The following is a 26208-nucleotide window of genomic DNA, read 5'->3' as shown; positions in this document are numbered from 1 at the left end:
ATATATATATATATATAAAGAAGAAAAAAAAGCAATACAAGAATATCTTGAATATGCCAAAAATAAAAATAAAAAAACAGATATAAATCTCTTCATGGAAAGGCACGCACAAATATATCCTTATTACAGAGTCATTTGTCAAATAATTGTTTATTTGCTCTTTTCCCTCTATTCGGATTTGATATATTCTTATTATTCTATCTTTTTTTTTCTCTCTTTTTCGTTCTTTTCCCCTTTTTTCTTTATCTTTTTTTTTTTTGCCCGCAATGAAATCTCATCACAGGACGAACGCAATCATATTTAGACATAAGCGGAATTGTAACAGGAAAATAAAAATAATAAAGAAAAGAGAACCAAAGGATAAAACCAAAACAAACAACCATAGGGTCTTTTTTTTTTTCAGAGAGAAAGATAAATATATATAAACCAGCTCCCTTTTTTTTTCCCTCTTTTCTTTCTACCAGTATGCTAAATAGTTATCATTATTATCATTATTATTTGACGTAACCTGGATTTCTCCATATTTTGACCAGTATATATATTTTTTCTTTTTTTTCTTTTATTACATTTTGGTTTTTTTTTTTTTTTTTCTTGGTGCGTTTCCACCCCCATTTATTCCTCATATTCGTTCATTTCTTCATAAGGCGGGAAGGTTGAAAACGGACACACAAGCGTCAGTGAACAAAGAAGAAAAAAAAAAAAAAAACACAAAGAGAAGGGAAGCGCCAAACCAAAAGAGTAAAAATATGCCATACACAATAATACAAGAAAAAAGAAAAATAAAGAAAAATAAAAAAACACGACATAGAGAAGGGAGTTCGTAAAGCTAGAGAAAGAAATAAATAAAAAAAAAAGGGGGGAGGGGGAAGGGAAGGGGAGTGTACACACGCCTAACGCATGTACACACAAGAGAAATAGAAAAAATATCACGAGGAGTAAAATTCACTCAGTTCGCCAATATTACCCTATTTTCCTTGTCCATTTGCCATTATCTTCACTTTTTTTTTCTCGTTCTTTTTTCTTTTATTTTATTTTTTTAATTTTCCTTCCCATTCCCCAACGCAGAGTCTGTAGGCGAGGAATTTCCCCCCTTTCTTGCCAAACACGACACTCAACCGGCAACAATATACACTCGAGAATGGACTGCATTGTACGGGTTGTGCATATACCGCTGCCGTCCCACGTGTGTCTCTGCGATATTGTTGATATTGTCGCTGCTGCTTCTACTGCTTTGCGTACTGACGGCCCCAACGCTATGGCGCTCCTGACTCAAAACAGCAGAAATGAGATTCGGAGGAAGTAAGAAGGTAGACTGGCAATGCAGGGGGTCACCCTCCTGTGCACATACAGATCCCATCACTAAATGTCTCCGGGAGTCTTCTCTGCACATATTGTAGCTGCTGCTGCTCCTGCTGCTGTTAGTCACATTATTACTGCTGATGCTGCTGCGTCTGCCAGCCGACGTCACCTCAGGGGTGATGATTTGCGACGGCATCTTGTTGCCAGCACGCTTCTGCTGATGATCTTCTGCGAGTTTCACCATGAGTGGAATGGAGCCGCTGCTTGGAAAGGGACGGGTGTTGTGCACACACTCCGCCGCCCGCTCCGCCGCTCCCTCGGCGAGATACGCCACAAACGCAATGCGCCGCTCAAGCCGGCGGTCCGCCACAGCGGCGGTGTCTTTGTGGATTGATATTTCCTTCACTGGGCCGTACTGGCGGAAGAGCGCCGTGAGTTCGTCCACCGTCACATCAAGTGGAATATTGCGCACAAACAGTTTGAAGATCTTCTTGCGGGCCTCACCAACAGGCGTGTCATCGTGTTGTTTCTTTGCCCAATGCACAGAAATGGTGCGGCCAAAAACACGTTTGCCGTGACACTCGAGTAGTGCGGCCCGTGCCTGTTCTGTTGTGGCGTAGCGAACAAAAGCCGTGCCGAGGTTCTCACCGGTGTGTATATTACGCATCACCGCCGCTGAGAGGATCTCACCATAAGGGGCGAAGACACGTTTGATTTCCGCTTCATCCGCACGGGCGGGCAGTTTGCGCAGAATGAGATTGGTGCTGCTTTGCTCCGCGTTGGGTGTGAGTTTGTTCTCTGAGAGTTTCGGGACACACCGCTTCCGCTTAGGGCGCTCTCCCTGCTGTTGCTGTGAATACTCCAGTTGTTCTTGCTGCTGCCCACTCTCTTCCTCAGTTCCCTGCTGTTGTTGATGGTTTTGCGGCATCGACTCCATAGGCTCCACGGCATCTTGAGAACTTGTCTCAGTTCTTGAAAGATAATCATCAAACAGAGGTGCCGGACATACGGGAAAATTCTGGTGGGGGTGCGTGCAGGCCGTCATAGACTGAGCTGTGGTCATTATTGATATTACCTTGAGTTGTTGAATAAGAATAAATTCTCTTCGTTTTTTTTTTTTTTTCCTTTGCACTCTTATTCGGCGTTCTGGTTGTTTATTTATTTTTTCAGCTAGATAAAAGACTTTGCGTAAAATAGAGACACTGTTGATATTATCACGATTATTATCAAACGTTTGAACAAGCGTAAATAGGTGTGTGAGACAGATAAAGAAAGAGAGAAAGAGAGAAAGTGTATGTGAAATGGGAAAAAAAAAACAGGGCAAAAAGAGGCGTATAGAGTGTGAAGATCCAGTGGATATGGAAAAATATTATCCATTAAGGTCATTATAATTACAAAAGTAACACATTAAACAAAAAGCATACCTAGATATGCATGCTGTGTATGTGTACAAAGATAGAAAGGAGGGAGAGGAAGAGAATGAGTGAAACTGCTCAGCAGCAGTAATACGTGTGATGGCCGGCAGAGATACCGTAAAGAATAAGATGAAAACAAACAAACAAAAAGAAAAACAAAAACACCCTTTTCTCTTCTTTGAAACCAAAGAAAATGATAAATTCACTGGTTTTGCTAATGAGAAGCAGAAAAAATTGGGTTTTAAAAAAGTGAACCTCCGCTCTGTAAACTATATATATATATATATATATATAAAAAGAGAGAGAGAATGACATGCACATCATACCCTTTATCCAATGGAAAAGGTCATAACAACAATAATAATCGTGTGAACCAACCAAAAAGAAGGAAGGAATTTTGAGTGGTGCTTTACAGTACTCGCACGGCTCTTCACACCCCTGATGTAGAAAAATAAATCTGTCTATGTGTGCACATGTATGTATACGCATATGTGTATGCTGCTGACGTCGAATAAATAATAATAATAATAATAATAATAATAATAATAATAATAATAATAATAATAATAATAAACACGGACGCCAAGGTCATGAATTCGAGAAAACAAATAATGCGAAAAATAAAAAATGAAAAAAAAAAAACAGTAGCAGCAAAAAGAGGAACTCGGTTGCCGCCGTGAAAAGGTATTATATCTTCTAAGCATCTAAAAACAATACATCATAATCAAATCATATATATATACTATTTATTTTTCTTACATCTTTTTAATATTATACAGTCTGAAGATAAAAGTAACACACATACAAACATTAAATGTACCGTAAAACCCTGTAGTTATTCTTTTTTTTCCTTTTGTTTTATAATGTTTCTTCATTTCTTTCCTTTACACAGATTACATACATACATACATACATACACCTCACTCATATTCACTCCCATTCCCGCCTTCTACGACGTTCTTGTTGTAGATGCCGTTGTTGAGTCCATGGATGCTGCAACACCTCCGCCATCTCCGGCCGCTCGTCAGGGTTCTTTCGGAGCATTGCGAGAATGAGTTCGCGGGCCGCTGGTGTGAGTTGGGCGTCGCGGTGCCACTGCGGTGCGGCCTCGCGGATGGCGTCTATTGTGTCTCGTTGTGATTCGCGATAGAAGGGCGGAGTGCCTGCGAGCATTTCCACCAGCATTACCCCGAGTGACCAGACATCTGTTTTGAATGTGTGCGGCCTGCCGCTGAGCATCTCAGGCGATAAATAGTCGAGTGTGCCGCAGACCGTCAGTCGCCCACGCCCCGCGGCTTGCGGACTCACACTACTAGTGGAATTGGAATTGGAAGTGGGGCATCCGTGGAGGTGTGGTGTATTCGGGGGATTCACAGATGAAGGCTGAGTGTCAGTAGTAGTAGTAGTATTAGTAGTTGGATGAATTCTACATTTGTTTGGGGTGTGTTTGTTGTTGTTGTTGTTGTTGTTTGGATCGGCCAGGGTGGAATCCACAACGGCTTTACTCCAGCCAAAGTCCCCCAGACGTGCCACCCCGCGTCCATCGAGAAGAACATTCTCCAACTTTAAATCACGGTGGGCAATACCGTGTTGATGTAAATAGACCAGTGCCCGGGCGACTTGCCGCAAATATCGTGAGGCCCGACGTTCATCAAAACACCCACCAGGCGTTTCTTTTAGTTTTTGCAATAACGTTCCGCGTGGGCACATCTCCAGCACCAACACAACACTCTGCGGGGTGACATAGTAACTGAGCATACGAACGACATTTGGGTGTCGAAGTCTACGATGAACGTTTATCTCCCATTCCAGTTGTTTCTCCAAGTGTAGATCGCGAAGACGTCTACGAGAGAGTTCTTTCAATGCTACTACTTGTTGAGAAAGTAAATGACGTGCAGCCACAACAACTGAATATGAACCATCACCTAATATTTCTAGTCGCTGAAAATCCTCATCACGAATATCCTCCTGTCGAATAATAAGTTGTTGCTTTCGTTCTTGTTCTTCTTCCTGTTTCTGTTCCTGCATTCGCCGCTGTTGCACTTGCTGTTGCGGTTGAGACCCTAATGATTCCTGTGAAAGCATCTCTGACGGTGATGCCGCGCGAGTTTGTTGTGTGAATGACACATCCTGCGATGATAACTGTGAGTTCGGCTCAGAGAGGAGCGACGATGGCTGAAGTGTGTGTGTCTGCGGACGCCAGGTCATGTGTTGAACACACATAAACGGAGTTGCTGCTGCTTTTGCTAATGTTTGGGAGTTAACATGGCAATGACCCCACATTCGTCGTCTTAATAAATAAATAAATAAATAAATAAATAAAAACCCTCTCTATTGCCGATTTCTGTTCTTTATTTCCTGGATTACTTTTCTTTTTTTCTTAAATTCTGTTTCTGTTTTTTTTTTTTTTTTTTTTTTGTTTTGGTTTTTTCTTAAATTCTGTTTCTGTTTTTTTTTTTTTTTTTTTTTATATTTTGTTTTTGTTTTTTTTTTTTTTTTGTTTTGTTTTGTTTTGGTTTATTCTTTGTTTTGGTTTTTTTTGTTTTTGTTTTTGTTTTCTGTTGTTTTATTATTTATTATTGTAATGGTTTACTGTCCTCACTGTCAACGGTTTCCACACCCTTGAAGGCAACAGCGAGAGTCGACCAGGAAGCCACTATCAATCCTTTTCCTTTAATCACACAGAGGTGTGAAAAGAAAAAAAAAAAAATAGAAACTGAAAAGTTTCTATAACAGTTAGTGGAGAGAGAGAGAGAGAGAGAAAAAAAAAAAAAAAACAGGAGGAGGCAGGTGCGAGAAGAAAACTCACAAATACAAACACACATACTCACCGGAAGAGAAAGAAAGAGGAAGATAGTACGTGTACGTTCATGTGTAGAAAACAAACAAAAAAGTTTTTTTTTTTCCTTCTTTTTAAGGGTTTTAACATGTAGATAAAGTGTTCATTATTGGGTCATTAAGACGACAGCAGCAAAAACGGCATACTGGTGACACGTTTGAGTATCTGTTATCTCCTAATGTGAACAGAGTGCAACCCTTTTTTTTCTTTTTTTTTTTTTTCTCCTCTTCTTCCTTCTTCTTTTTTTTTTCTCTTTTCTCTTTTCCCCTCTGGCTGCCCACTCTCCCTCCACCAAAAGGGAAAAAGAAAAAAAAGAAAAAAAAAAAAAATCATTCGGTTCAACTCAACCATTCGTTAAGATAGGCGCAGTTGCGGGGGTTCAAGACACCAATGCCATTTGCAGAGCACACCGGCAACTGTGCACACCCCAAACACGGCAGTCCCACTGCAGGCATTGCCCACGCACTCGCTTGCGAAACAGGCGCAGGAGACCATATTCCATTAGAAATAAAATCCATATGTGCATCACGTCCATCATCCATTATTCTTGTTCCCATTCCTGCTGTGGTGGTGGATGCCGCTGTGGTGGTTGTGCCGGTTGTGGTTGCGGCCGTTGCTCCTGTTGAGGTTCTACTGCCCACGCCGGCTGTGGTGGCGGTGAAGTGTCGAAGGACATTTCTCCCCGTTGCCAGTTGATATTCGCCCGGGGCGCCGGGAGAGGGCGAGACGCAGTCCAGAATGCCGTCCAGCACTAATGTCTGCACTAATATCTGTGCATCCCGCTGGGAGATACGCTTGTTGCAGCTCTTACTACCACTTGCGGAGGTGATAGTGGAGCCATTGGGAAGTGCCGTAATAACCACCGCACCTCCTCCTCCTCCTCCACCACCAGCAGCAGCAGCAGTATTATTAATATTAGTATTGGGATGATTTGTATTTAAATGACCAGTTGAGGCACTAGATGGAATATCTCCCATCCCGCTGTTGCCGTGGGATTCCTGTAGGTGTTGTGTGATTTGCTCTAGTGAGACGGAGTGAAGCTGTGCTACCAGTGCGACCGCACGTCTGCGCATTTCATCCACAAACCACACATCCATTTCGCGAGAATCCCCACCACCGTAAAATGATCCACCCGTTACTTCATCACTTGGTTCAAATTCAAACAATAAATAAATACGTTTTGCACGATTGGAAAGACATCGTCTCTCTTTAATCCGTTTCTGTGCTACTAGCATTTGCAATGCTTTAATAATCTCAGTTTTAGGAAGGCGTATCTTACTACATAGTGTGGGCTGATCAATACCACTGTTTCCACTCGCACGAATGGCGTCCAACACCAACGAGGGACCCTCCGGCATACTATTCGCAAGCGCCACATATACGCTATTGCTACCATTGGCATTGGTGCTGCGCCGCAGTACAACTTTGCCTGTTTCCATCAGTCCCCGCAGTGCATCTGCAGCCAGGCGTTGGTCGAGTGCGAGATCTCGCTGCAGTGAAGCGAATGGCACCGCTTCCTCGCCAGAGAGTGAAAGACTCGCGAGAATACGCTGCTGCGCACTCGCTACACTCGATGAGGGAGTTGACATCCACGACAAGAGACACACACAGAGAAAGAGAGATAAATAGATAAATAAATAAATAAATAAATAAAGCGTGTGTATATGTGTGAATTGATGTACGTAACAGTATATGTATATATATGTAGATGTAAATGTGCCGCTACTGAGGTAAAGAATGAAATATTAGTAGTAGGGATTCCCACACTTACTTACACACAGAGACGTACACTTTCCGCCTTTGCAGTAATTGTCTACCCGAGACTGGGAAGGAAAGAAATAAGGAAAGGTGAAAAGAAAAAAGAATGAGGCCCCCTCTTCCTTCTAACAACTAGGACCTACTAGACTCACACTCCCTTCAAAATTAAAAGAAAAAAGAAGTAGAAATAAAAAAAAAAGATTATAAGCTAAATAAAAAAAAAAACATATATATTTATATTCAAAGAATGAAAGAAAAATCAAGAAGAAACAATAATCACAAGTGGAAAAGAGAATGAATGGGGAAAAAAAAAAAATTCCAATACCAATACTTGGAACTGTAGCAGTGAGAAGAAACGAACTTGGCATCTGTGAAGCAAAGCAGGATAAAAGCAAGTGAAATAACTAGAGACGATCCCAAGAAACACTTTCCCCATCCACTACTCCCACACAGAATCACAAACAGGGAAAGACAGAAAGAAAAAAAAGAAGGGGAGGGGAATGCGCATTTGCGTTTTTTTTTTTTTTTTCTCTTTCTCTCTCTGTGCGTGTATGCATGGATGTATGAGAGAAAGATAAAAAAAAAGAGAGAGAGAGACATAGACCATACACAAGACGTCCATACACATGGCAGCTAGAGTTCTACTAGAAATCCTTCTGACTACTATTTATTTCTTGTAGTCAATGTATACAACAACCATTTTTAAGCGTGCCGGTTCTGTGTGGATGTGGGTGTCTTGGCCCAAGTCATACCAGCTATCTCCATCTCTGATGGGTACCTGTCTTTTTTTTTTTTTTTTGCTTCTCTTAATCATTAAGAGAGAGATAATAGTAAAGTGAAAAAAAAAAAAAAAATCTCGCTCTCCCCAACCCCTCACCGCAGAGAGAACTTCATGTTTGATTGTTCGCCATTTCCCCTTCCCGCTTCTCTGCAACACTGTTTGCCTTGCCTTCCTTTTCTTTTTGTTTGTTTAATTCATTGTTTTCCCTTTTTTTTCCCCCCCTTTGAAAAACGCTATGAAAGCCACACATCAATGGACTATTTATCATGAATGTTAAGCCTTCTTCTTTTCTTTCATCATCCCTCTTCCCATTCTCGCTATCTTTGACAGGACTACCCTCGAATTACCTCCCTTTTTTTTTTTTTTCTCTCTCTCTCTCTCTCTCTCTCTCCCATATTCATATATATATATATATATATGAATATGGATCTCGTTGTCAAACGTGTGATTATTCGATGTGACGTAATATGACATATACGAATGGGTATACAAACATTATATACACTTGTATTTGTGTGTGTGTGACTGCCGTGTATTACCACACGCACACACAAATCCCATTCTAGTCTTTTTTTTTTTTTGTTTAAATAGTTCCCTCACTCTCTCTTCCACTTTACTCCTTTTTTTTTATATATACTTTGTATTTTCTCTCCTTCTTTCTTTCCACCTCTTCCTTATTTCTTAGCCCCATCGAGTAAATGGAACAAACTCATTGCGGCACATTCAAGCGCGGCCTTCAGATCCCCAACGTTTGTTGATGGGCTGCTGGTGAATGCGGAAAGCATAATGCGCACCTCATTCTCATCTATAACATAACCCAAGCCGTACCCATTAGGCGTAACAGGACCAAAAGCAAATCGATTGATCCATGCATTAGACACATTGCTCGTGCTGAGCAGCCAGCGGGTACATGTCTTGTACACATCATCCTCAAAGAAATTAAGGGCGGCGCCATCCTTGCAGTCTAGAGCCAATTGACGCAATGCAGTTAAGTGTCTGTCCACACCTTCTCCATTAACGGCGGCATTCGCAAGTGTCACGTGACGCTCCGAGGCGGCCTTCGCGAGTCCCACAAGTCCCGCCCGCTCCGTTTCATTTAACGCCGCGGCCGCATTCACATCGCGTGCGCCCTTGTTGACAGCCTCCGCGAGTGCGAGCATCTCCTGCGTTGCGGACCGAATCGTCTCTGTGCGGCCGTGGAAGAACTGAGAGGTGGAGGCGGCTTCATACGTGGGGGCGAGTTTATTACGACACTTGTGGAAAGCCACGTGAAAGCACATCTGCACAAACGCGTCAGGACTCACACCAGCGAGTTTCAGTTGTTTTTTACCAAAAGGCAGATGCAAGGCTTCTAGAGCCGTTCTACCAATTAACTCCTGCACTTCCGCACGTGCACTTCGAATGTGAGTCGCAAACGCTTTGCCAAATGTTACCCGGAGTGGTTCCACCAGAGAAGTGACTTCTTTGGCATCAATAGAAGCAGCCGTTGCAGTTGCCGTTGCGGTTGCAGCACTTGCGTTTGCCCCTTCTAGTTCGCCGAGAACATCCGAAACCCATCGTACCCACTGCACACCATCACTGCCAGCGTGCTCAAAGTTAAATGCGAATTGACCATCAGCTGAAATGATGATTTGGTGTTTATCATACCATCTGTTTTCCGCCTCCTCTTTATCTCCATGTAACATGGCCGCATTTTTAAGTTTATCATCATCTCCCCATTTGCGTGTATCAAGACATACCACAAGAATACCTTCCTGTACTTTTTTTAAAATTTCCGCATTTTCTGGAGTTTTCACCAATTCAGCATAGGCGTGTGCCCATGTTTGACGACCTCCTGCGGTGAGTACTGAGACAGGTGTTGTATTATCAAGATCAGGAGTTACGGAAAGAATATACTCAATAGAGCGTTGAATAACCGCTCGTTCAATAGGAACTTGTTGTTCATCAAAAACACGTAAAGCGTAGAGGTGTCCATCATGTAGTATAATAACATGACGTAATTTTTCAGGTGGAGTTGTAAGAAATTCATCTTTACTTTCTCCTGGTATTAGTGAGGCACCAAACTGTCGAAGCACGGGTGATACATCTTGTTTTAATTCACCTACTTCTAATCCCTCCTTTATCACACGTTGTATCCATTTAGCAATATTATACACAACGGCGGCTGCAACTCCTGCTTGTGTATCACCTGCATGCTTAATGTTTTTAGCAAGTATTCCTGGATTCGTATTGACCGGCAATGGAGCTCGGTTATTCAAATACATAGCATCCCAAATAGGCTCAATATACGAATATGGATACCCACCCTTCGCCTCTGCCGCCTTATCGGCATCCACAAGTGCCTTCTGTAGTTCTTTACCGGAGCTGCTGACAAACATATCGAGTTTCTGCAAGTGTGCCTTTACGGTGTCCGCTGGTTTCAGTGGCACAATGCTGGCGCGATAACGATCTGCAGTCTTCTCAAGTGGTGGAATGGGCAGTCGTGGTAGTTTCAGCACGTTGGAGGCGAGATCCTTCGCCAAGACACGCCTCATGGTTCCACGACTCGGACGGAGACACATCTTTAGTTGTGGATTATGCCTAATAATAATAATAATTCCCTTTTCGCTGTGTTTTTTTTTTTTTTTTTCTTTTTCTTTCTTTCTTTCTTTTTCCTCTTCTTTCTTTTTTTTTTTCTTCTTTTCTTTCTTCCTGGGCTACCAAATGTTGTTGTTGACGCTGATTAAGCAAGAAAACGTCAAAAACAAACAAATAAATAAAATAATAAAAAACAAAGATAGAAATAAAAGAAAACAAAGACGGTACTTTTCGTTTTCTTTTATTCTGAACCTTTTATTGTAATAGATTATGCTTCCTGATTGGGTCAGAAGTTGCTAAAGAAGTGAAAAGGGAATAATAATAATAATAACAATAACAATAATAAAGAAATCAACCCAAATATATATATATATGTATATATATAGTGTAATAAGCAGCTCATCAAATAAAGAAAACATATGCTTAAAAAAAAACAAAGAATAAAAAAAAAAACAATAATCCATCTTACTACAAAAGCTATCAGAAGAATCAATCAACTGGTAGTACTTACACTCCTTTTTCCTTATCATCACAAAACCGCCCATAAGAGAACGAAAATCTGCACATCAAAACAAGGCAGAATTCGTAATATCCATATTTATTAGATCCCATATGTGCTAAGGCATATGGGGTTTCACACCAGTCCGATTTAAACGGATGAACCTTTCAAGAAAGTCTTATTCATTATTTCAATTTAATGTACAAGAGAAAATGATATACACAGAAAGGTCAAAAAAAAAAAACAAGGCGGGCGTCATTACTATCCCGCTTGATTTCGCCTGCAATGATAAGAGTAAAAGTCATTACGGAGATGTATCGTTTAACAACGTGGAATATACGTAAATGTACATTTATATTTTCTCTACACAAGGTTATCGCCCCAATCCATTCATACTATATAGATGGTCGCTTACAGGTACATGATCCTTGCGAAAGCTTCTAATATATATATATATATACCCAAGTACAGGAGAGAGAAAGAAAGAAAAAAAAAAGAAAGAGAGTAAGCATATAGTACTTATGATAAGAACTTGAAAACATACAAAGTGAGAAGCACTTCCACTTTTCTTTTTTTTTTTTCTCTTACATGCCCTCACACCCCTCATCAATAACACTTAGATTTTACTGCCGCAGCTGCAAAAAAAAACAGCAAAGAAGGAAACAATTTGACACACAAGGCAAATACACAGACCCTCCCCTTGTATTTCTCTCTCTCCCTCTCCCTCTCTTTATCTCTCTATCTACCTATCTAACCATCTCACATACATGCAGAGAGAGAAAGAGATAATAAAAAAAAACAGATAGACAAGAGGAGAGACGCAGAGACTCAAATCAACATCCTTTTTTCTTCTTTTTTTTTTTCCTTCCATCTCTTTACAAACAGACATACAGACACACAGATACACAAAAACACACTCGCACCAAGAGACTTTGTCTCTTCTCCTTCTCCCTCTTCTTTTTCTTCGCCTCCTTTCCTTTTCCCTTACACGCCCTTTTCATGCTTGCATGGTTCTGTCCAGCCAACTCTCCGTTGCACCTCATTTTTTTTTTTTTGTTTTCTTTTCTGAGGCACTTCCATTCATTTTGTCGTTTCTTCCGCTTCACCATCGCTGCCTTCCACAGTCCATGAGCGGATAATATTATCAAGTGCAACACTGTCATATCGTTCAAAAACGCGAGGATCTGTGGGTGAAAGAAAATTAAAATTTCCCTTTGCGATAGATTCATCAGGAATACGATCCAGTAATGCCGTATGGAATCGAATGTAATGAACTAATGAGTAGTAAGTGTAGAGTGGGACATCTTCAGGTCGAGGAAGAGGACAAAATTTCATTAAGAATCCAAGTAGCATTAAATCAGCTCCTGGACCATCATGTAAAAGTGCTTCTTCAAAGTTTACCGCCGTAACGTAGTACATGTCTTTAATGTAGAAACGAATCTTATTAAGTGGTGGTCGACCCATAATATCTTCTGAAGTGGCAGCCCAACTATCAAACATAGTAAGCAGAATTTCTTCTAGTACCTCACGTCGGCGATTAAATTTATCAATTGGAATACTTGTAGCTCGTCGACTTACCATGTGTACATGGAGTACATAAAGCCAATATGTCAAATCCATCTCTGCGTACTGAAGATCAAAGAGTGCCTTCCACTCTTGCAATGAGATGTGATGACAGAGATGTCCAGAGATAAACTCCGAGACGGCCCGCACTTGACTGCCGAGCGTCATCCACCGCGGCCGCTCCCCCTCATACACCGCCATCGATGTTGGATCCCGCACATCTATGCCGCGATAGCGCTCCTCCGACTCTAGCACCATTTCATGCAGCAGCGCCTCCGCGGGGACAACGTCTGTGGTGGCGCGCGGCGACAGAAACGCGGCGGGGGCGGGCCGCAGGAATTTCGACTCCGCGACGCCCGCGAACTCGTCGCCGAGACTCGCCCACGCGGCGGCCGTCATCCACGACGGACCGGCGGTCCCAACGGCACTGCCGCCGTGCGCACAGAGCCGCAGGATTGTTTTAGCCCACATAGAGCCCTCCCTCTATCCCTCTAACCAGGGGAGGAATGGGTGGAAATCAGAAGAAAGGGGGGAAAAAGGAAGTAATGTAAAGAAAAGAAAATAAGTAGAAAAGAGAAATAAAAACACACACACACACTTACGCGTTCAGGTAATATCATTACATGAAGAAAAAAGAAAAAAGAATGAGAGAAAAACATCCAAAAAAAAAAAAGAAGAATAACAAAAAGGAAATAATATTCCCAGACTCGTATCACACATCAATCCTCAAATAAACAAAAAAGGCAAATAAAGCGCTCAGTCATCACTGCATTTCTTTCCATCTTTTTTTTTTTCTTTTCTTTCACTTTTTCACTTTCCGTAACAGCGAGGGAAGAAAAGATCAAAAAAAAAAAAAAGAAAAAAAAAGGAGGGGCAATACCTTGTCAGATTTAGTCTCATCTTCACTTGCACACATACTCAAATACACATACATATACACTCACACACACATGGAGAGAGACTCAGAAATATGAGTCCCTATCAAGAAGAATCCATGTGGTTTCACTACATTTCTCTGTTTTTTTTTTTTCCATTGCCAGGCTCCCCCTTCCTGTTCTTTATTTTCCTTTTTTTCATTTCGTTTCTTTTTCTTGTTCCTCCCGCCATCATCCGTTTTCTCTTCTTTTCCTTTTTTTTTGCCTGTTTGATTTGTTTTTTGTTTCTTCTTTTTTTTTTTTTTTGCAACGCGCGCTCTCCCCTACGCGGCGGCGGCCTTCGAGGCCTGGTAGCGTACGATCTGTCCCATGATCGCATCAAATGTGTCCTCCACGTCCTCGTCCTCCCAATCCTCATCCCACGACTTCATCACTTCTTCTTCAAACTGTCCACTTATGCGCCTGGCGCTCAGCGTGCGGTGGGAGCTGCTGCGGGGGGCGATGCTGGCGCTGAGATTACTGGCGGAGGCTCCCGGTATCGTCGCTGTGCCTTCCATGAGGCCAAAGGACTGAAAGTCGACAAATTGATCCTCCGACTCCCTGTACCAACTCGACCACACTTCATCTGCCTTGGGCGGCTCCAGGGCGAATCGGGCGATTTGCAGAATTTCATGCGGAGTAGCCCCTTTCCCATCTTTCCCTGCTGTGGCTGTGGGTGAGGATGATTCTACCTTGCGAGTGTTGCTCATTCTCTCTATTGATTAATACAAGAGAATATAACGGGTGTTGTTTTGTACACACTGTTTGCTATACGCTTCTTTTTCTTTCTTCTTCTTTTTCTCACGTTCTCCCCGGGTTACTATTACCCTTTCGCAGTTTATAGATTGCTTGATCTGTCACTGGTTTTTCCCCTTTGCTTTTTTTTTGTTTTTTTTTTTCTTTATTTATTTCCCTACAATCGCCGTGTGTGTGTGTGTGTGTGTGTGTGTGTGTGTGTAGAAAAAAAAAAAGAGAAAAAGGGGAAAAGTAGCAATAAATAAAGAAAAACAAACGAATTAAAGTGAATCATGAGAAAAAGAGAAGAAAAAAAAATGAGAGAGTACGGCACGTTTAATAATAAAAAGAAGACTTGAAGAAAAAAAAAAAAAAGATGGATCAAAAGAAGAAAAAAGCATATAAGAAAATGATAAAGAGAATGACCAAAGAACGAAAAAAAAAAAATGTTCATGATGCAGATAACAGCAAACGAATTACGAAAGTCAGCAATCACTTCGCTTCTCTGCCTTATAAATTTTAAGGCATTCAACTACATAAAACGCCTTAAGCCCCATTCTGCATAAATTCCAATTTTATTTCTCACAGTATATATATATATATTGGCAAACTTGGTGTATCTCATTAGTTAAGGCTCCTTACGCGGATACACTGTTACCAGCTCCCATGATAATAATCACAGTTCCGAGGTGTTTTCCTCATAGGCTGTGGTAGGACACTTCGTTCCTCTCGCAATAGCATTCAAAGACGCCGAGTAATTTCCCATAAGGTGGTTTTCAACGGCAGAACCTTTCCCTTTCACAGGACGGAAAAGTCGTTCCATGTATGTTGGCTTGCAAATATAGTTCCCATTACGATCAATATCCACTTCAACTCCAATATGAGAACCATAAAATTCTATCAAAGCAACCGCATCACTTTCATTCACAACACGAAAGGTACGTGGTATAGCTTTATTATATGCAACCTGAAATGCCTTGTTCCCCAGCGGTGGTTGTCCAAATGTATACACCGTTACTTCAGGAAGGGGATATTTTTTTTCAACTAACATTTTGCGCAAACTATATGCACAAAGACTCGCGAGGGCCCCACCTAAACTATGACCAGTACAGTAAATACGATAGACTGTGGAAGGATTAGAAGAGAGAAATTCCCATACGGCATCATGAATAGATTGACGATGTGCTTTCCAAATAGAAAGGAATCCAACATGTACAGTTGGTTTTCCTCTTCCCCATAGAGGTCTAAATGTTTTGGTGTCTTCCTTTGGCATTTCATCCCACACCTCACGACGTAAACGTAAATCTTGTCTTGCATTTCTTACATTTGCCGTACCACGAAAAGCAATCACAATACGTGGAGCTTTATGTTCTCCTTCTTTATTCGAACCGTCCCAGGATGATATTACCACTTGTACATCTAATGCTTCCATAACTAATCGAAGACGATAACCATATCGTTCCACATTAATAGGTTGTGGAATATTCGTATTAACATGGTTCCCACTATCATCTGTAGGAGGAGGAGGCATGGTATCAAATTCCGTCTCCGAAGAAGATGAAGAAGAAGAAGAGGATGGACTGCAACACCCACAACATAATCCAAATATATTCATTGGTTCCATTCGTCTCATTCTTCTCATCATCATCTGAGAAGCACCATAGGCTTCCCAAGACAAGTTAAAGCAGTCAATCGCAGTTTCAAGATTAAAGAAAGGAAGATACTCACGGTCTAGAAAGGGACGCAAAGCGGTATCTAAGAAGGCTGTCTCCATGTGTTCAAAGGCATGAACAGGTCCCGAAATAAATGTTCGTTCTGCTGTTCTCATGAGTGAATTTAGTTTTTTCCTCGCAAGCCCCAATGCACGCATTAGAATTGCCATTCTCTCACCATCAGAATCTCTGGTTGTATGACCCATTGGAGATTCTACATTATTCGGAGCACTTTGCGGTGATTCTCCAGCGTCTATCGGTTGTCGTCTGATAGAGTCCTGCAAACGCATATAATCTGAAAAGTGAGAAGGTACAACCACTTGTGTATTGGCCGCTGGCTCTTGCGAATTCACCACCAAACTGTGTTGTAAATCCGAAGGATGACAAAAAAGGGCACTTGTGTTATCTTCCGTCCCACAGTCTAAAGAAAAAGAGAAATTTCGAGGACTAGGACGGGCAGAACTTACGCCATTACGACGAGTTTGTTCAGGAAGGAAAAACGTACAGGTTCTGTCCATATTTAAAACGGCCGTATCTTCATATTGACCAGAAGTAATAAAAGACGCATTTTGTCGTGCAGTCAAATTAAAACTATTATTATTTCTTTCTGCATTTGTATCCGTATTTGGAATAGCCCCTCGAGTTTGAAACGGTGGAGAAGACGTCACTTCCTGAGATGCCGAACGCACATGACGTGCTCTTCCTGGAACTTTTCTTTTATTTTTAGCCATATATTGCCGCATACGAAAAGCGTATTGATTCCAATTAAACGTTAATTCTTCCTCTTCCGTGTGAAAAATATACATACTCCCACCATGGCGAGAAAGCCAACGATACCACGTGTTTGGCCACACCATATACTTCCATCGCTGATCCCGCGGGTTCACAGGCACCAGAGAACTTCGGTTGTGTGTTGTGTAGACGAGTGTCATGATGTTCACAAGAAAGGTTGCCACCATCACCGCTGGGAGTTGCATTAACGGTTGTGTTGCCGCCATTCCTGGAATAGTGGCGTAGCGGGTGAAAAACATAGTGATTTGAAATACGTAAAAAAGAATGGCCGCCACAAAAACAATAATAAATACACGACAGGCAAGTTGTTGTGGACGAGAGTCCAAGTATGATTTTTGACCAAGATTACTATTTAAGTGGAAGAGTAACATACAACAAACAACAGCTCCAAAGAAAAGAATACTAATGATACTAAAGAGAATAGCACTTGAACGAGCACCTGCTCTAGGCATAAAAACTTCATTTCGCCAAGCCATATCAGCTATATCTAATGCCACAATAATGAGAATAAACATTATGGATATCATCTTTGTCCAAATAGGTGGATCAAATATACTACGGCTTAAAAGTAAAAAAGCCTTTATCCCTTTAAAACTTCTTAGATTCTTTGCAGCTTCTCTCTCTTCAGCAGAAGATGGAATCCATGACATTGATGCTGTAATAGCAGCAAACATAAAACCAACCGTAACAGCCATAAACCATGTTGGAAAACGGTATTCCAGAAACTCTAACACCAATGAAGGTCGAGTCGAAAGAACCTTTACAACAGAAAGAGGATTAAGATACCAAAAGAGTGCTAACTGTAATACAATAACCCAAGTCTGTTCATAGAGTGTATTGGTAAATTTTAAATAAACAATAAAGCGAACCAAATGTAGAAATGACAGAAACAAAAATACGTATCGCCAAACTAAAGATCCCAATCCATATGGACGCTTCTCATATAAAATCCCTATAGATGAATTATTTACTCCATGTTCTAAGGTGGCAGGGATATTAAGAAGTTTTAAAGACATCTTTTGAATATCTGTGGTATTCAAAACAACGGTTGGTGGAAGCTCCGCATTATCACAACGTTCTGAAGATCTCCCACATGTTATTGTGAGTGGTAATGCCGTTACGCGATCAAAATTCAGAGATCCCGGGATATGAGCTTCCAAGTTAAACACCTGCAGATTTTCAATGGTTTCTCCCCAATTATCAGGAGATGCGAAACTAATCACAAGATTGGGAAAACGCACTAATCGATCATCAAAATCTCTACCATAGGGTCCTCCTTCCCAAACAATACTATATAAACCGGTGGTATCATTTAATACTTTTTCTGAAATACATGGACTTGTCCATTGATCGTAGTTTCGCAAATCGTGAATATCTTCACCGCAAATATTCGCTAATCCCCATGAGAGAGAACCAATACATTCTACAACTACAGCCGCTATTAATAAAGCATACCACATATATAATATAAATTTGGCAACAAATGGTGAAATAACTTCAATTTGAAGTTCTGGAGGTTCTTTTAATAGGGTCTGATCTATACCAGATCCCGCAATTCCAGATCCCCCAATTCGATTTTCATTTACGTTCCCAATGGATTGAGTAGCATCCCCGCGTAAACGCAAATTACGTGGTGGTGCTCTTGGAATAGTGAAATGTTTTCTTTTGTGTTCTTCTTCTTCTTCTTTTCTTTTTTTATGATTCCTTGTACGTTTATGATTAGTAGTACTGGATGGATTCCACTCATCATTTGCTGTTATTACTGGTGGTGGTGGTGGTGGTGGTGGTGGTAATGAGAAGAGTGCTTCACTCCTCGTCTCGGCATCTCTCCCATTACTCTCCGGCATCCCTACAGATGTAAATGTAACGGAAGACTGTGTACGTCTTGACTGTATTTGCGGCTTTAGCTCCTGTGCATAGTCGTGTGCATTAGACATAATCAAGGTGATCTAATTTATTATATATATATATATATATATATATATAGAATGGATATAAATAATAAAGGCAAATTGAAACTAATAGAGATACTCACACACACTCACACAATCCACCACACTTTACTCGTATTCTATACAAGAGAGGTCTTTTACCCTCTCCTACTGTGTTTGCACCCGCCCCAAAAAGAAAAAAAAATAAAAATAAAAAGAGAGAGTAGAAAAAGAGATATAATATAATAGTTATAATGAACAAGATATAAATTAATAAGTAAATAACATTCACTTGTGAAATTGTGAGGCATTAGGGAATTGAATAGCAGCAGGGTTGCTACAGCCCAACTTTTCTCACCACCAGTCAAACCTCATCACATCAGAAAAAAAAGGGGATGAGAAAGAAAAACAAAATACACCAATAAACTGTATCTATAATACTCACTCAATATTAACAACGAAAAAAAAAAAACAGTTTATCTTTGTACCCAATAAGAAAAAAAAAAAAAAAAAAGAAAAGGAGTTATCAAAAATGACAGTAATGACACTAAACATTAGTGCAATATAATAAACGAACAAAATGCAGTAAATACAAAAAAAAAAAGAAAAAAAAAAAGAAAAGAAAGTGCAATGTGGCCGATTAAGTTGAGGGCAATTTTGGCGGTAATTCTGTTAATGGAGGTGGATCTACTGTAGTTGGTGGAGTTTTATTGTGTACATACGCCTCTAGACAGCGTACTTTGCAGGCTCCTCCTGAGTTCCGCAAAGCCACCGCATTCAGAGAAACAGCATAAGCAGCGAGTGTGTGATTGGTCACTGCAAATCCTTTCCCTTGTGTGGGGCGAAAGAGGCGTTCAATAAACATTGGCTTACAAATATAATTCCCATTACGATCAATATCCACTTCAATACCAACATGAGAGCCATACATGCCGATTAAAGACACCGCATCACTTTCATTCACCACACGAAAGGTACGTGGAATAGATTTATCATATGCAACCTGAAATGTCTTGTTTCCCAGCGGTGGTTGTCCAAATGTATACACCGTTACTTCAGTGAGAGGATACTTTAGAATTCGCAGCATACGCCGCACACTATATGCACAAAGACACGCAAGAGCCCCACCTAAACTATGACCCGTACAGAAAATACTAAACAAAACATTAGGATGTGCTTGTATGTAGGCTTTTAATGTACGCAAGACGGCTTCCTTAAGAGAGATCCATATATTGAGGAATCCAGTATGAACTTTAGCCTTTTGTCCAAGACCCCATTGACGGTGAGTGTCCACTTCTCGCCAAGTGCGTTGACGGAAACGCAAATCTTCACGAGCATTAGAAATATTATCTGTTCCTCTAAAAGCAATAACGAGACGAGGGAGTTTACGGCGATGACAGGGAAGTGTTGTATCCATTACAGTTATCACCACCTGTACATCTCGTCCTTGAAATACTGCCACTTGATTATATCCATATTGTTCTGTATTCATTTTCAACTTTGGTTTGGATGGTGCTACTGTTGGTGTTGGTGGCGCTGGGATTATTTGTTTGGTTGGGGATGATGATACTAGAGATGAAACTTCTTTCTTATCTAGTTTCTTATCTTTATTATACTCTCCAGTCACATCACTATTACTATGATTATAATGATTTGTTGTATTCGTTGTACTCGTAATGGTAGTCTCATCCACATCTTTATCATCATTATTACTATCATCATCATCATCGTTTAGACATGGACAGCAAGGGGCGCAATAAGTCACCACAGAATATAACTTCTGTGAAACATATCTTAATGGGTAATTTATATTATTATTATTATTATTATTATTATTATTATTATTATTATTATTATTATCTTTATTATTATTAGGCGATAATTCCCCACTAACATTATCTTCAACCGCTACATAAGCCTCCCATGATAAGTTTAGACAATCAATTGCCGTCTCCAAGTTAAAAAAAGGCATTCTTCCACAACCACGTACTAATAAAGATTGTAATGGATCCACAAGTGCCTCTTCAAGACGTTCAATAATAGTGGCAGGTCGATCAATTAAATGTCGTTCTGCTTTTTGTAGAAAGTTTAACAATTCATTTTTTATTCTCACTGCTCCATGTGAAGATTGTGTCATTTCTGGAGTGTTGTTTACATTAACAATGTCATCATCATCATACTCACTCTTCTCCTCCTCCTCTTCACTATTGTAATCCTCAGAGGATGGTTCTTTATTATTATTATTATTATTATTATTATTATTATTATTATTATTATTATTACGACTACCTTCAAACTCATTTGAGGGATGAGCTAACTTACCATCACATACTACTCCATTGGTAGATGTAATACTATTACTGTCATCTTCCTTTATATGAAGATCATTCATACCTTTTCCCTTTTCAAGCCGAAACCCATTCCTACTACTACTACCACCACCACCATTCCCTTTCATGTTGGAATTTTTCTTCATTGCACTAATTTTCTTTTCATTTTGTAACCAAATAAAATTTCTCTCTTGTCGTTCGTTGTGAAAAATGTAAAGTATACCACCATGCAATTCTAGCCAGCGATACCATTCACTTGACCAGAAAACATGCCGCCATCGCGGGTTATCCGGCCGTATGGGCACTCGACGAGAAGCCACCGTCGTTGTGTACACAAAAGTCATGTGATTTACAAAGAATGTAGATACAATAACAGGAGAGATCTGTGTAAAGGGTTGATAAGAAACCACACCCGTAATTTGAGGATATAAAAGGGCTATAAGAATCACCTGGACCACAAAATAAATCAATGCGGTAGAGAAGACAAAGATAAAAACTCTACAAGCCAATTGTTGTGGTCGTGTTTCCAAGTAAGGACGTTTACCAAGATTACGGTGAAGCCAAACAAGTAATACACAACAAGTCACCATAAAGAGAAGCATAACACCATACATTAAATATTGAATATACAAACAGGCAAAATCTGTACAACCCTCCTCTGCTCCCCAATCCCATCCTTTTATATAAGCTTGGACAATATCAAGGCATAATACAGCCACTAAATAATTCACCATAGACATTTTCGCCCATAATGGAATATTACCACGAGTTGCATAAATAGGCCGAACCCCTCTTGAGGTTTCAAATGATCCACAACATGAAACTTCTCTTGTCAAGAAGGAACGATCTTCTTCATTATTCATTGGATGTTGTTGTTGTTGTTGTTGTTGTTGTTGTTGTTTTTCCTTTTCTTTAATTAATGATGATGATGATGATGGATTATCCGAGCAACCATTGACATGCCCTTGTAATGCAGAAGATGGAGGTGTTCCATCAGCTGGAGAATGGTTTGTATGATCTACTAGCAGTCCTTGTCGTTCTTCAGGTTGTAAATCTTCCATATCATCATCTTCAGACCAGTCAATTGATATCACAATAAGTGCAAATATAAAACAACTTAAAAATGCAGCAAAGTAAGTTGGGATACGAAATTCAAAGAATCGATATACTGTATTCCCACTAGTATCATAAATGCCAGCAGCGAAGACTGGATCAAGATAAAGGTAAAGAGCAAGATGTAGTAACATCATCCAATACTGTTCATATAGTGTCTTTGAGTATCTCTTTCGATAAACGAAGCGAATGAGATGTAGTATAGAGAACAGTAGAAAGGTATAACGACATGCGATAGTTCCTATAGTGTATGAGGCTCGCTGAAATACAATTCCAACAGCAGAAAAAGAAGAAACATTTCCTAATTCCCCTTCTACACCAAATATAGTTAATGTTATTTTAGAACCATTTGCAGCTACAGCAACATTTTTTGGTAATACTACAGAGGAGCAACGTGGACTCGAACGAAGACAAAGAGTACTGGTATTGTAAAGAAAAGTAGTGGCAGGCACTGAACCAGATTCTCCTCTCCCACCACTATTACTCTCACTACTCCAATCAGAAGAATAAGAATACGAAGAAGAAGAAGAGTCACTACTACTGTTATCATCTGGAGATATCGGTGATTCTTCAAGGGCAACCCTAAGAGGATACCATTTCCATTGTAAACCGTCTGGTAAGTTTTCCTGGGGAGAAGCCATACTTAATACTACCCTTACAAAACGGTTGAGTTGTACATTCAATACAGTTCGGTGACCTGTACCAACCCAACGAAGATTATACAAGAAACGAGGCGGCGTATCACTATTATTATTATAATTATTATTATTAACAACATCATCTTCTACTTCTTCAATTTGTTTCTCTTTATCTATTGCAGAACCATCTAATAGCACTTTAGGTACTGCATAAAGTTGTGAGCCCACTGCATATTCTGGCCAATTAATAAAACCAGATGAATGATAATACTTCTGAACACAAGGACTTTTCCAAGAATCCAAGTGATACAGATTCTCTTCTGCAGCTCCACATATATTAGTCATTTTCCACTGTAACGAGAGAAAAGACTGAAAAGCCAATGCTAAAATAAGAACAGCATACCATGAATACAAAAACGCCCTCGCACAACCCGTTGAAATTGTCTCAATTTGCAATTCAGCCACTAAACGTTTGGGACACTTATTGTAAACCAATACTTCAGTACCAAAACAATGATCCTCACATCGTTTCTTCCGTGGGGTTCCCGGGGCGCTATACGGTAATCTGTACAATTCCCTCGCTGGTTTATTCTCAGCGGCCTCACTTGTGGAAGGGCAAAGCGGCACTGTGAGTGAGTTCGCTCTCTCTCTTCCAGTACACTCCATTTCGTTTTTCTTTTTATTATTTTTTTTGACTTCACACTATCTTCAAAAGAAAAAGAAAAATAAGGAGGAATGCTTATGTACATGTGTATATGGGAAGGATGATAAAAGAAGTATGGGATGATTTCTTCCAAACAGCATATGAACAATGGGGAAGAAAATATATATATTTAGTAAAATTTTACACCAAAGTGAAAGTCAAACCATAAACTCAAGAAAAGAAAAGTTTCGTCGTTGTTCGTTTTTTTTTTCTTTTTTTTTTTTTTTTCCTCCGTCACAGAAGCGCTACAATCTTGAGTTAACAAATGCTTCCCATATATATATAACGACAAAATATAAAATTAATTATACATAAATAAAAGACAACGTTGATTACAAGAGAAAGAGAACTAATTTGTACACAATGTGAAGAAATGAGATTTAAAACCTTTATTTCTCCTTACAGATACATCTTCAAAACATTTTTTCCCCAGTGTTGGGTTCGCAAGAATCTCCACGTAGGAAACTGAGGAGGAGGAGGAGGAGGAACAAGAGGAAGAGGACGTCAAGGATGGTGATAAATAAGAAGAGTTCTGCCCATCACCAAAGATTGATCTATTAGTATTAGGGTCAGTATCGGCAGTTTTACCCTCATATGGAGAGGGTTTATCAACACATTTATTACCATAGGTATCACTATCGTCTAAATAATTACGTTCTAGTATATTATTACCATATTTTCTTTTTTTTTGTTGCAAGAAAGTATTAAACTCAGAATGTCTTTTTTCAAGTTGTTCTTGTCTACTTCTCAAACGTTCCACGTCGACACTCATTTCCTGAAGTGGTTTTATCCAAGCATCGACTCTTTTTTTTTCTTCGTCACCTCCTTTGGAAGTCTTATTAGTCATACTGAAGCAATGTTTTCCTGAAGAAGGATAATTGAAATACGAAAAGTCACGCGACGACGCTAATCCCTTTAGATCTTCCTTACACACATCAAAGCCATTATTACTCTCAGGAAGAGAAATTTCTGGAAAAACTGTTTTCACCACAGTTTGTATTGAATCATGAGAAGATCGTCTTGGAGGGCAACTCATATTACTCTCATCCTTACCTTCACTCTCATTTCTCCTTATGATACCATTAGAATTTCTAGAAGACACCACTTTCTTTGAAAACTCCCCTGCAGATATCGAGGGAGAAATTCCTTTCTCTGTGCTCTGACAAAAACAATCTACAGATGTAGAAAAATGGGTGCTGCCGCGTACAGGGGACGGTGATAAGGATCCCAAACAGGTATAAGAGTTTCTTGCATTATACACATTATCTATATTAAATGAAAGAAGGGTTCGCTTACAAGAGTGCGTCATGGAGTAGGGCATCGACTCACCACAGCATGGAAAAAACCTAAACTCACCATGAATGTCGGTACTTTCAGTCATAGGACTTTTTTTCTTCGATGGATGCAGAAGAACGAATAACGTTAACCTGTATTGTCTATCTGAAGGGAAAAGGTGGGTGAGGAAGGGGGGAGGGGGGCCGGCCCTACATAAATAAAAAATAAAAAAAAAATAAGAGGGTGAAAAAAAAAAGGAAATCATACGCATAAATGAAACCCAAGGAAAGAAACAAAAAAAGAAATCGAATAATATCTACCCAATAAATTGTAGAAGAGTAAAAAAAAAGAAAAAAAAAAAGATAATTCAAACATGATGTTCGGGCAATAATACTTTTCTTTACTTGGTGTTTTCAAAAGTAATTGTCCGAGACAATTCTTTTTAAGACAGTTACAAGTCCGTACAGAAAATCTTTTTCGTTCTATTTTTTTTTTTCTTACTGACACGCTTTCACCCTACGCACAAAGGGAAAGAAGAAGAAAAAGAGAGACTATATTACGAGCCCTTGGAGATCTCATTATCTCCCTTCTTTTCTCCAATTTAAGTAGTATTAAACATATCCACATACTGTGCTCGCGGTGGCCCATTGCTACTGGCACGCAGCATTCCCGTAGGACCACTTGGCGGGCGCAGCATTGATTGTGGCCCACTACTACCTCCAGTAGAAGGGGCTGGACCCTTCATTTTCATAGATGATGGTTTGGGTGGTCCTGCACGGACCATCTCAGCCGCTTTTTTCTCTTCCTCAGTCTCCTCAAAGAGGTAACGACCTGTAACAGGGTCAAACTTTGGCGGTTTCTCAGTGTCGATAATCATCTGTTTTGCTTCATCATTCTTTGGATCCTGGCTTCGTCCACGACGGAATATAAAATTAGCAATAGCTTCCAATGATCGAGAACGAGTCGATGGTTGACGTCTCTCCTGTACTGTTGTCGAACGTCCCCGAGATTGCTTGGGTGCCTGCAACTGTTTAGGATTAGACTCCTCTAAATCCTTAGAACCCTCTGGTTTGGAGTTAACACCTCTCGTAGCCTCAGCTATGCTACTATTCGCACTCCTTGATACCTCTTTTCCATGCGAAAGTGAGGACTCGCCAGATATTGAACCAGGCCTTGCAGTATGAGAAGGGGCAGAAATAGGAGGACCATGGGAAGAAGCGAGAGAACTCCTCATAGATGACACGTCACCACTCATTCTTTGAGGTGGAAACTTCGGAAGACCGGGTGGTGGTGGTGGTCCTGCTGCTGGCATTCCACTTCCCGGGTGAGATGAC

The 26208-nt window shown here is 40.3% G+C and overlaps 10 protein-coding genes across 10 annotated transcripts; all 10 read right to left on the bottom strand.

The window, feature by feature from the left end:
* Window positions 1–1111: 1111 nt before the first annotated feature.
* Window positions 1112–2362, bottom strand: TM35_000092490 (putative RNA-binding protein; the record flags this gene model as incomplete). Its single annotated transcript, XM_029024488.1, has 1 exon — window positions 1112–2362. One exon carries the CDS (start codon window positions 2360–2362, stop codon window positions 1112–1114), a length of 1251 nt encoding a protein of 416 aa, XP_028884265.1.
* Window positions 2363–3644: 1282 nt separating this feature from the next.
* TM35_000092480 (serine/threonine protein kinase) lies at window positions 3645–4997 on the bottom strand (the record flags this gene model as incomplete). Its single annotated transcript, XM_029024487.1, has 1 exon — window positions 3645–4997. One exon carries the CDS (start codon window positions 4995–4997, stop codon window positions 3645–3647), a length of 1353 nt encoding a protein of 450 aa, XP_028884264.1.
* An 894-nt stretch (window positions 4998–5891) lies between these two features.
* Window positions 5892–7142, bottom strand: TM35_000092470 (uncharacterized protein; the record flags this gene model as incomplete). Its single annotated transcript, XM_029024486.1, has 1 exon — window positions 5892–7142. One exon carries the CDS (start codon window positions 7140–7142, stop codon window positions 5892–5894), a length of 1251 nt encoding a protein of 416 aa, XP_028884263.1.
* A 1624-nt stretch (window positions 7143–8766) lies between these two features.
* TM35_000092460 (putative carnitine/choline acetyltransferase) lies at window positions 8767–10653 on the bottom strand (the record flags this gene model as incomplete). Its single annotated transcript, XM_029024485.1, has 1 exon — window positions 8767–10653. One exon carries the CDS (start codon window positions 10651–10653, stop codon window positions 8767–8769), a length of 1887 nt encoding a protein of 628 aa, XP_028884262.1.
* Window positions 10654–12248: 1595 nt separating this feature from the next.
* TM35_000092450 (uncharacterized protein) lies at window positions 12249–13202 on the bottom strand (the record flags this gene model as incomplete). The annotated part of the gene is made up of 1 exon (XM_029024484.1): window positions 12249–13202. One exon carries the CDS (start codon window positions 13200–13202, stop codon window positions 12249–12251), a length of 954 nt encoding a protein of 317 aa, XP_028884261.1.
* A 727-nt stretch (window positions 13203–13929) lies between these two features.
* TM35_000092440 (uncharacterized protein) lies at window positions 13930–14355 on the bottom strand (the record flags this gene model as incomplete). The annotated part of the gene is made up of 1 exon (XM_029024483.1): window positions 13930–14355. The coding sequence occupies one exon, from the start codon at window positions 14353–14355 to the stop codon at window positions 13930–13932; it is 426 nt and encodes a 141-aa protein (XP_028884260.1).
* A 701-nt stretch (window positions 14356–15056) lies between these two features.
* TM35_000092430 (putative lipase domain protein) lies at window positions 15057–18821 on the bottom strand (the record flags this gene model as incomplete). The annotated part of the gene is made up of 1 exon (XM_029024482.1): window positions 15057–18821. The coding sequence occupies one exon, from the start codon at window positions 18819–18821 to the stop codon at window positions 15057–15059; it is 3765 nt and encodes a 1254-aa protein (XP_028884259.1).
* A 634-nt stretch (window positions 18822–19455) lies between these two features.
* Window positions 19456–23562, bottom strand: TM35_000092420 (putative lipase domain protein; the record flags this gene model as incomplete). The annotated part of the gene is made up of 1 exon (XM_029024481.1): window positions 19456–23562. One exon carries the CDS (start codon window positions 23560–23562, stop codon window positions 19456–19458), a length of 4107 nt encoding a protein of 1368 aa, XP_028884258.1.
* Window positions 23563–23948: 386 nt separating this feature from the next.
* Window positions 23949–24980, bottom strand: TM35_000092410 (uncharacterized protein; the record flags this gene model as incomplete). The annotated part of the gene is made up of 1 exon (XM_029024480.1): window positions 23949–24980. One exon carries the CDS (start codon window positions 24978–24980, stop codon window positions 23949–23951), a length of 1032 nt encoding a protein of 343 aa, XP_028884257.1.
* A 495-nt stretch (window positions 24981–25475) lies between these two features.
* TM35_000092400 (uncharacterized protein) lies at window positions 25476–26207 on the bottom strand (the record flags this gene model as incomplete). Its single annotated transcript, XM_029024479.1, has 1 exon — window positions 25476–26207. A coding segment is annotated over one exon (732 nt), but the record flags the coding sequence as incomplete, so codon positions are not given.
* Window position 26208: the final 1 nt, after the last annotated feature.

This window comes from Trypanosoma theileri, assembly GCF_002087225.1.
Source record: "Trypanosoma theileri isolate Edinburgh chromosome Unknown TM35_Tth_9_V1, whole genome shotgun sequence".
NCBI lineage: Eukaryota > Euglenozoa > Kinetoplastea > Trypanosomatida > Trypanosomatidae > Trypanosoma > Trypanosoma theileri.
Note: the sequence above shows the minus strand (reverse complement) of the source record. Positions and strands in the feature narration are given on the sequence as shown.